Source organism: Dunckerocampus dactyliophorus, chromosome 1 (assembly GCF_027744805.1).
Source record: "Dunckerocampus dactyliophorus isolate RoL2022-P2 chromosome 1, RoL_Ddac_1.1, whole genome shotgun sequence".
Classification (NCBI taxonomy): Eukaryota; Metazoa; Chordata; class Actinopteri; order Syngnathiformes; family Syngnathidae; genus Dunckerocampus; species Dunckerocampus dactyliophorus.
This window is the reverse complement of record NC_072819.1, coordinates 34,604,792-34,615,311: the sequence shown is the minus strand read 5'-3', so window position 1 is coordinate 34,615,311 and position 10,520 is coordinate 34,604,792. Positions and strand designations below refer to the sequence as shown.

Genomic DNA, 10,520 nt, shown 5'->3' with positions numbered 1-10,520 from the left:
TGCTGGTGAGATATAATGGCTGCGACAACCAACCATCTTCTCTCGCACAGTATGCATTCTGCATTACAGTCATTCATTCTATTTATAGTCATTTTAACATGTTGCTGTTTGTTTGCTTTTTTTCAGTGAACTATAGAGGCTCTATTGGATCCTCTCACTGCAGGGCAATTACGACACCCAGGAAATCCAGGACATTCAAGTAAAAGCAAAACATGCAACATGCAAAAACCATGTTAAGAATTAGATTGTCATGTGACACAGTGTTGAATGGTTCATACAAAAGAATATGTTTTACTGTGTTGTAGAACTAGTACGTGGGCACACCCCTCTCATTTTCACAACCATTTTTGTTAGAGGTACAATACGATATACATAAAACTTGATATACTTTAGAGTAGTCAGTGTAGAGCTTGCTTTTTTTGTTTTTACTAACAGGTTGAAGTCGAAAGTGTTCTCCAAGGTGATGAGGCAGAAAGTGGCAGTTACTGGGCAATCTGGGCGTCACCTCATCGGCCAGATTTCTACAAGGCTTGTACGTCAACCCTGTCATCAATTTAGCCTCTATGATTGGCAGCACAGACATCCCAGACTAGTACAGTTTGATACTTTCAATCTCTTGTGGTCCACAAAGTTTCACAACTACAACATTTGTGTGCCGCTGACTACTTTTACAGCATGCAATAAACTAAATAATTAATATTTGACATGATTCACCTTCATTCCGCTTGTTTACTGCTCCCTTCATTTCGCTACACATCTTCATTTAACAAGCTTGCTGAGTACTTTCTTGGAGCAGTGAGCTGAATTCATGCGGCTTGTTGGTACAGTAGTAGCGGTCCGACCACTGCAACTGCTCTTCATCTTCCTAAAATATTGCTTAAGTGTGTTCAGCTGTTCACCAATTTGTTTGGGTGTATCTTAGTGAGTAAACAGAAAGTTTATAGCTGCACAATGGTTTAAACATGGCAGCTGTGAAGGAAAAACTACAAGTGTGTTCAACCAATCAGTGACAGCACAGCCTAGGTTCACGGCCGAGACCGGGGATCTTGGGCTCAAGAAGGTTGGTGACCATTGGCCGAGGACACTGTACGGTTCTGCACACTGGTCACAAAAGTATGAATACATGCACAATCAAATAAAATTTGAGTACAAGCTCAAGACAAACATATTATTGGCAATGACAGTCGTTATGTATCAAACAACTTGTTAATGTGGTTGTATTTTGCAGCGGTTTACAGTTGCACTTTCGATGACCTCATTCATGTGTGAGAAAAAAATGTATTCAGTCACTTGATTCAAGTATTGTCTTTAGTGAAGCAGACAACAGAGGTTTTAGCCTCAGTCTCAGCTGCTTATGCGTTTTTAAGAACAAATTTGAACCGGCATTCGAATATTCAGTCATCTCTCCTTCTGTGTCGGTGGGAACGATACATGGTTCTTTTTCACTCACTTTTTCCACTCATTCACCTTTTTCTGATTTTTGCAGGTGCATTTTTATGGCTGGCTATGACTATACCAGAGATAGTATACTTGAACCTGCTGTTTGGGAACAAATGTTGAACATGTCTCCAATCAAACTTACGCCACATGTATGATGATGAGTGATTGTGTGTTCATTGATGATTTCTGTGTGGCCTTTAACCAGGGACAATTCATCTCTAATCATTTTATTACTTTGATCGAGGTGCAGACACCGTTCTTACTCCTATTAGGGCAAGAAGACAAGCGTGTGCCACCCAAAACAAGGAACTGAATATTACAGAATTTTGAAAGCAAAGCATGCGCCGGTCCAGTAAGCAGTTTCTTTTTTGTTTATTGTTTCATACTGTCACATATGAATTGCATTAACTGTCTCTTCTGGTGTGTAGTTTACTGATGTACACAGGAAATAACTACTGTCTTTCTAATGTGGATGCTGAGTCTGACTGCTTCATGAACACCACACTATGGATAACACAACACTTGAGGCACATTGGGTGAAACATGGGAACTAATGATCACTAAAGCAAAAGATACAAAAAATACAGACCTTGTGTAGCTGTGAAATATTGTTACTGTATTATTACAATGTGGAGGTAAGGGGAGAAAGATTTTCCCAACAGCAGTCTGTAACTTCTGCTTTTTTAAGAAAATTCTGGGCAGCAATGTGTAAATCTAAGATGATGTGTGTGTCTGAACCTGCTCAATGGTTCTGCTTTTTTGGGGTGGCTGGTTTGCATCAAGCATCTGTGAATGACCACACATTTTTCACTTCTGTGTAAGTACCTATTTGTGGTTGTAGCACAGTGACTGGATCATTAAATGTTACTTCAGATGGATCCTGAAAAAGAAAAGCCAGCAATGTCAGCAATGGTATGTAACAACATTTTGTTCTACTTTTTCCCTCTGTCATCTACTTGTTCTTCCAAAGGTTAACACACTGTACATGAGATGATGATGCACAAACCTAACGTGACAATAATTGAACAAAGTGAAGTTTGGAAACAAAAAATGAGCAGTACCTTATCAGGGAGAATGGTCAAGTAAATTGATAAACAGTCTGTGAAATGCAAACAAAGGTTATGTGATGTGTATCAAAGGACTTCAACAATGCTTTGTCCCATGATGATGAGTCAGTGGGCCAGTATATTGCCTATTCATCAGTTACCGTGTTGGTTTGGACCAACCTTTGCCTTCAGAAAACCATAATTTCTTTGCGTGTCAGATATTGGTCCATATTGACATGATAGTATCATGCAGTTTGAAGATATTTCAGTTCCCAAAGTGGGGTACGTGTACCCCGAGGGGTACACCCATTATAATAGGGGGTACGTGAATAAAAATTAAAAACATTTAGCGTCTAACTCTCTCAATTATGAGTGCGCCTGAACGCCTCATGGCGCGATGGCGAACGGAGTAGAAAGCAGGAAGAAGATAGCACACGATGTTGCTCATTGCTCTGTGTGCATCATATGAACAAGTACGTACGTTTGGTTATTATTTTGTGCATTAATAGTATCTCATTTCAAAAATTGTATTTTATTATTTATTATTTGTGTTCCAATCCCTGAAAACCTGTCAATGTGGGTGGGGGTGTATCGTTGGTTGTACGTATTTTTGAACTTCAGATGCTGCTTTATGGTGATTGTTAAACTTTCCACTTCAATTTGGTAATACACAAGGGTTTACCCCGCCTCTCGCCCAAAGTCAGCTGGGATAGGCTCCAGCAAACCCCTGCGACCCTAATGAGGATAAATGGGATAGAAGATGGATGGATTATTATGCAGATTTAAACCACAGCCATTGTCAGTGAACAAAAAAAGTGATGCTCATTCACAAGGAACAATGCCGACATCAGACTGGAATAAAAGATATGTAGGATGATTACTTATCTATTTATCAGTGCTCATGTCAAACTTGATCAAAATAGAACCATGCAAAATACGCATTTTGACCCAGAATTGCTTTAAAATTAACCAATTAACTATGTTGAATATTTGTAAAAGATATGTTGGATGATTACTTATCTATTTCTTAGTGCTCATGTGAAACGTTATTCAAAATGTGACCATGCAAAATACACAGTTTTGACCCGAAATTACTATAAAATAAATACCAATTAATTGTGTTCAATATTTCAAGTTAATTAATATCAAATATGTGTTTTTTAAGTGTGCAGGAGTAGGGGGTACATGACTTCAGATCAAATGTCTCCAAGGGTAAGCCACTGTAAAAAGTTTGGGAACCACTGCTCTATGGAATTGAGTTCTGTGTAGGCTGTGAGTTTGATGAAATGGCTGGAAGTAGCCATTCAAAAATGGTACACTTGGAACTATTATGTGAGCCTTGTGGGGGAGGTGTACCTGAATTTTATTTTTTTGCAGCAAGTAAACACCTTGGAGCCATGGTTTGTACTTCTGAGTCACCGCTGTTTTTTTAAAATGTTGGTCTCACTTTAAAATAAGGTACACAAAAAGTGTACTAATGAGGAACTAATGACTTACATTTAGACTAGTTACAGAGGAACTAATGAGTAGTGGTTACGGTTAGAGTTAGGTAGGTTCGTTCCTCATTAATTACTGTAATTTTCTGTACCTTATTGTAAAATGTAATGATATTTGGTAAGAACAAACTTAGATTTAGAGTTCGTCAAATCCAACGTTGTTTGAGTCATTCTTACCTCCGGGTGTGCACAAACTACAGTTAAATCTACATTTTAAAAATAATAGATATTAAAAGTTATTAGTATGGGTGTTGTGAATCAGGAAGTTAGTGATATTGGTATCAGCTTGAAAAAGCAGTTGTAATAATTATATGTAATGTATTATTTGCGAAGGCGACAAAGACTTAAAATACACTTATGAAATTAAGTATAGCAAAAAACAAACTAAGTCCTTAAATTAAAATCCCTTGTGTGGCAGGTTTTGGGTGACTGCTTTTTTTATATTTGATGGACACTTCTCCTCTGTGCTCGACAAACCAGAAGTGAGCTTGTACGGTTTTCTTTTGGACCCAAAATGTAGTCAAAGAAAGTTGCGCAAGCACCAGCATTTTGATAAAAAAGGTGAGAAACACTATTTAATTCAATAAATAACTATAATAAATAATAGCAAAACATGAAGGTGGTGTCCGTGTTGATCTCGCTGCCACATCATGTCTGTGTCAACAACACGTTTTCCGTGAAGGTAAAATTAACCTTAAATCAGAATTGATCCCGTTCATAAATTATTTCTACGCATTTAAAATTGTTTTATGCATGTAAAACGGTAATTGGAAAACTATAAAAATGTGTTTTGTGTTAACATTTTTATGACTTGCAGCTAAATGTGTTAGTTCGCAAAGAAGTACAGAGTCAACCACTGATGACATCATACATGGGCAGCGGAGCTGACTTTTGGCTCCTGTTTCCACATATTAGCAAGTTACTAACAAGGATGTGTTGTGATAAAAATACATTAATAACGCAGGTGGATTCACGCAGTGTATTAATAACACGATATGACATGCGCCATAGTTCGAATCTCCCTTGGGCATCTCTGTGTGGAGTTTGCATGTTCTCTTGCATGTGCGTGCGTGGGTTTTCTCCGGGTACTCCGGTTTCCTCTCACATTCCAAAAACATGTATGTCAGGTTAATTGGCGACTCTAAAGTGTCTGTACCCCGCCTCTCGCCCGTAGTCAGCTGGGATAGACTCCAGCAAACTCGCGACCCTAGTGAGGATAAGCGGCATAGAAAATGGATAGATGGATGGACATGCGCCATTTGTACGCTAATGGGAAAATGTACACAAATCGAGGCAAAATGTTGTTGCAATTTTTTTATGTTAACCAAAAAAATGCTAACCAGGGTGTACGCTAATCAAGGTTCAATTATACCATATTCTTATTCCTGGGAATCGGTTGTCATCGTTCATTTAAAAGAGCCGTTCAAAAGGCTCAACTCGTACGGGAACATCACATCTCTTTGAGCGAGCTGGAAAGTGGATAACAGCTGTTCGATATCAGTGAATGATATTTCACGGCAGTAATAGTAACGGCATTGTAATGTTTGAAATAGTAATATATTAGGTTAGTCATTATTGGAAAATAGTAACAGCCTTAGTAACACTGTTACTATCACTGCAGCTCGCATGTAACTCTAGCCTTGCCAGTGCATGTTTTAATGGTATTACAGGGATGGCTCAGGGTGTAGAATAAAATCATGTAGTCACTTAACTCAGTGGTCTCCAACCTTTTTGGACCCATGGACTGGCTCGTGTTCCCACAAGCCCCAGACAGACCGAGGGGGTTGTTTGTACATTATAGCAATCTAATGATATTTATTTATTATGTATTGTGTATATAACTAAGACAGGCACAACATTAAAAGCATAAAATGAATACAGACTTACCATCAGTACAAGCCTGGAGTTTGCTTTCCACAGAGAAGGTTATAATATGTGTGGGTGATAGGCAGTTTGCTAGCATTAATTAAATTTTCCAAATTAAATTAACCTTTATGCATTCATGCATCCCCACACAGTATTGCTTAGGGACCCCTGACTTAAATAATACATTTTTCCCATTTGAACATCACAACCTCACCTGGTCCTATTCAATATACAGTACCTTGCATTTGTCTCTGCTAATAGGAAGGTACACTATTTGGAAGAAAGAGTATTTTTTCTGAACATTCCGTAACACGCTGAATTTCATTTCCTTTTTCAGGTTCTGCTGAATCTCCTCACCATCAGTCAGCTTCTTCGATTTGTGATTACCATCAACGTCACTTTGCTCCCATGTGATTCTGATGTGAACTCCACTGTAGTGGACTGCAGCAACAGGCCTTTGAGTGCCGTCCCCAGGATCATTTCTACTAATGTTATATCAATCAATATCAGTGAGACTGGAATACAACAATTGCGCCCGCAAGATTTCTTTGATGTCCCAAACCTTCACACTCTGGACATGACTGGTAACTGCCCACTACCATACTGGAGGTCCATAAAATACGCCTTTTGTGTTGTGAAGATCCCCAAAAGTGCCTTAAAGAGCCTGCAGAATCTGAAGTATCTATATCTGTCAGGAAACAGCCTCACCTCTATACCCCAGTTACCCAGAAGCCTTATTGTTCTTGATCTAAAAAATAATCAGATCTTTAACATTAGCAAGCCTTTCAATACTCCACACCTACAAAAGCTTTTTCTCACCAGGAACTGCTTTTACGCAAATCCCTGCAACCATTCTGCCACAATCAGTGAGGAGGTTTTCGATCAGCTTCCTCAACTTAAAACTCTTAACTTAGGGTACAATAATTTAACAGCGGTCCCTAAAGGACTGCCAGTTTCACTTGAGAGCCTGGATTTAAGAGAAAATACAATCACAGAGATTTTGGAAAGAGCATTTGCTCATCTGACAAGCCTTAAGTATTTGAATCTAGCGTGGAATTGCCAGCGCTGTGATCATGCAGCCAGACCGTGTTTTCCTTGCCCACAGAATAAGTCATTACAACTGAATCCATTGTCATTCTATTCAAAGAATAGCTCTATCACATATCTATCTTTGAGGGGAAACTCTCTGAAAACAATTCCTGAAGGCCTTTTCAGAACTTTGAAAAATTTGAAAGAGTTAGATCTCTCTGACAACTTCCTGTCATATCCCATCCGTAATGGCACTTTCTTCACAGATTTGATTCACCTCACTTCAGTCAACTTCATCTATAACAACGAACCATTGCAGACGTTTTCAAATATGACTCTCTCACCGTATATTACAAGCATGTCTAATCTACAAGAGCTTAAACTGAGTGGGAATTTTTTCCATACAATTCCATCAGAGACTCTCGACCTGCTGTCAAAACTTAAACATCTGAAGAGGCTGGAATTGCGAATGAACTTCATGGAGTCTCTTGATTTGGAAGCTTTTGGACGAATACCTTCGCTAGTATTTGTTGACCTCTCCCAAAACATGCTGAGTTTCACCCAATGCTGGATATACCCCTCATCCGAGTGCTTGTCAGAGCAGGGTTGTCAGAGCCAGAGCTTGTATAAGTATGCATATCATGAGCCATCCCAGACCCTAGTCGATCAAGACATCTCCTTTGGAAGTGACATGAGGGAATCCAATCAGTTAAACATGCTAGAAATGCTGGATGAAAATGACTTTAGATTTAAAAAACTATGGGACTTCAGCATTGAGTCTTGCCACAATAGGCTGACTTTTGATCTTTCTCAAAATAACATAATGTATCTAAATGATTCTCTTTTCATCGGCATGGAAAATGCTGCTTGTTTAGACTTGTCCCTCAATTACATTAATCTGCCATTGAAAGGCAATCAATTTGCGAGACTGAAAAACTTAGTAGTCCTGAATCTTTCCTACAATAGACTTGATCTCTACTACAAAGATGCCTTTAGTGACCTTAAAAACACTCTAAGGGTATTAGACATAAGTAATAATCAGTTTCATTTCAAAATGAAGGGCATGGGTCATCATTTTGCGTTTCTTTCCAATCTGATAAATTTGCAAGTACTAAGTTTGGCGGACAATGACATTGGGATACGGATAGATGATGGACTAAATAGTAACTCTCTTAAGTACCTCTACTTCAGTGGAAATGAACTTGCCATCATGTGGCACCCTGATAACAGCAGATACACTAGCTTCTTCCAAAACCTAACAAGTCTCATCCATCTGGACATCTCAAACAACAAGCTCAAGTTCATTTCATCGGAGGTATTGTGCAATCTTCCAAGAAGCATTCACTCCCTCAATATCAGTAACAATAAGCTCTCCCATTTTCCATGGCAGAACATCTCAGCACTCAGCAACTTAATGCACCTAGACTTAAGTCAAAACCACATGAAATATTTGACTCAAAAAGGAGTTCAATTTCCAGACAATTTTTCTTTTTTGGACCTCAGTCACAACCGATTAAAGGTGATTCCCCAGGGGTTCTTCAGTAAGGCGAAATCCTTGCAATACCTGTACCTCAGCTACAACCAGATTAAAGAGTTCAGCATCCATTTTCTTCCCACCCCCTTTAAAAATGGTAGTGCTCTTAAGCAACTCACTTTGCATGCTAATCCTTTTAGATGTGACTGTGAAACCTCCTGGTTTGCAGACTACTTGCTTACCACTCCAATAAAGATTCCTTATCTCACCACATTTGTACATTGTGCATACCCAGAGTCCCAACAAGGTAAGAGCGTATGGTCTATAGACCAACGTTCATGCCAGGACATATATGGCAGTTTACCATTTTTTGTTTGTTCCTTCATTGTTGTAATATTCACTTTATTGCCCTTACTTAAGCATCTCTATGGCTGGGATCTGTGGTATTGCTTACATGTGTTCTGGGCTGGAATCAAAGGGTACTCCCAGCTGCCTGGTAGTGACTCCCTATACCACCATGATGCGTTTGTGGTGTTTGACACTAGTAACCTGGCAGTGAGAGACTGGGTCTACAAGGAGCTATTGTTCCACCTCGAGAACGGAGGTCCCAGGAGGTTCTGTCTCTGTTTGGAAGAAAGGGATTGGATACCTGGACTTTCATGCATTGACAATCTACACAATGCTGTTTATAACAGTGTGAAGACGGTATTTGTGCTGTCCAGCAGTGTTACCAATGGTGAGACCGTGAATGGTATCACCCGCCAGGCATTCTTCATGGTACAGCAGCGGCTCCTGGATGAGAAGGTTTTATTTTACACTATTTAATATGCAAACTTATGTCCTACATTTTGACACTTTCTCACAGCAGTGCATATTTTTGATTGCGCTGTAGGTGGATGTAGCGGTGCTTGTCCTATTGGATGAGATGTTTCCCAAACTGAAGTATCTTCAACTGAGGAAGAGGTTGTGCAGAAAGTCGGTGTTGTCCTGGCCCAGAAACCCATGTGCTCAGCCAATTTTCTGGAACCAATTGAGAATGGCACTAGCATCAGATAACCGGAAATTCTATGACAACAACATGAGTGAAAGTTTCTATTAGCCCTTTAGCTGCTCTTAGCATCAACTTCTGCCATTATCTTAAAATGACCTGATTGATGTATAATTGATGTAAATGTATGTTAAACCATTTACACTATGTTTCTGTACTGTTTTTTTTTAATTGACCTACTCCTGTTTGTTTCTGTCTCTGGCTACAAAAAGAAGCTTACAGATTGATATTAAGAGTTTACTTCATTGCTCACTTATGTCACATGACACCCAGGACCAGTCAAATGTTTGAAAACACCTTTATATTCAATAGGAACAACTTCACAAGCAAGTATGTCCAAACGTTTGACTAATACGGCGCATATAATTAAGGTAATAATATTTTATGCTGTTTTGTGAGGCAACTCAAAGTCACATTTTCACTTCTCTTTGGATAACATATTGTACAGAAATGGAACTGACAAATGACAGTGAGTAAAAATGTTTTTTTTTTCTTAAAAACCAGAGGAAGACAGGGAAAGTTGTAATATATTGTCAAAGAATATATTTTCACACTAACTAGGCTATATTAAACATTATAAAGCAGACTGAATATGAATTGAAGAATCTTCTTGTAGATGTTGTGTGTGTGTTGATTGTGTTAAAATACTAATACACGGTAAAAATGGTAAAAATATAATTTATCATAATAATAACGAGGGTCAAAATTAACCAGTTTCTTTTACATTTACAGCCAGTGGCGTTATTAGGCCTATTTTAGAGCAGACTGAAACTCCCCTAAAATACTCACAACCCCCCCTAAATAATGTGGTGTTGTTTTATTTTATAAAATATATATACCTTTTTTTTTTTTTTTTTACAAAAATGCCTGCAAATTCAATATAAAGTAGCCAACATATGAGTTTAAACAAGTAATCATATTACCTGTCACTATTTCACTTGAATTTGATCAAAATTTAGTCAGTTTTCCTTCTAGTGGTTTAAAGTGCAAAGAGAGTTGTTAAGCAATTCATTCCACTTGTTCATGTGGAGAACGCCCACTGTCACTGAAAGTTCAGTCCACGTTTTCCACAATTTATTATAGCAATGCAGTGGTGTGTTTGTACAATTAGCGAAGAGAGA

The 10,520-nt window shown here is 38.5% G+C and overlaps 1 protein-coding gene across 1 annotated transcript; it reads left to right on the top strand.

Moving 5' to 3' along the window:
- Positions 1-2,263: 2,263 nt before the first annotated feature.
- tlr9 (toll-like receptor 9) lies at positions 2,264-9,492 on the top strand. Its single transcript, XM_054780255.1, has 3 exons — positions 2,264-2,352; positions 6,186-9,155; positions 9,244-9,492. Exons 1-3 carry the CDS (start codon positions 2,302-2,304, stop codon positions 9,448-9,450), a joined length of 3,228 nt encoding a protein of 1,075 aa, XP_054636230.1. The 5' UTR covers positions 2,264-2,301; the 3' UTR covers positions 9,451-9,492.
- Positions 9,493-10,520: the final 1,028 nt, after the last annotated feature.

Excerpts from the sequence above, each read along its gene's own strand:
- tlr9 (XM_054780255.1), top strand. The coding sequence starts at position 2,302 with ATGTTACTTCAGATGGATCCTGAAAAAGAAAAGCCAGCAATGTCAGCA. Across the intron at positions 2,353-6,185 it reads AGCCAGCAATGTCAGCAATG|GTTCTGCTGAATCTCCTCAC; the intron begins GTATGTAACAAC and ends TTCCTTTTTCAG. Across the intron at positions 9,156-9,243 it reads AGCGGCTCCTGGATGAGAAG|GTGGATGTAGCGGTGCTTGT; the intron begins GTTTTATTTTAC and ends ATTGCGCTGTAG.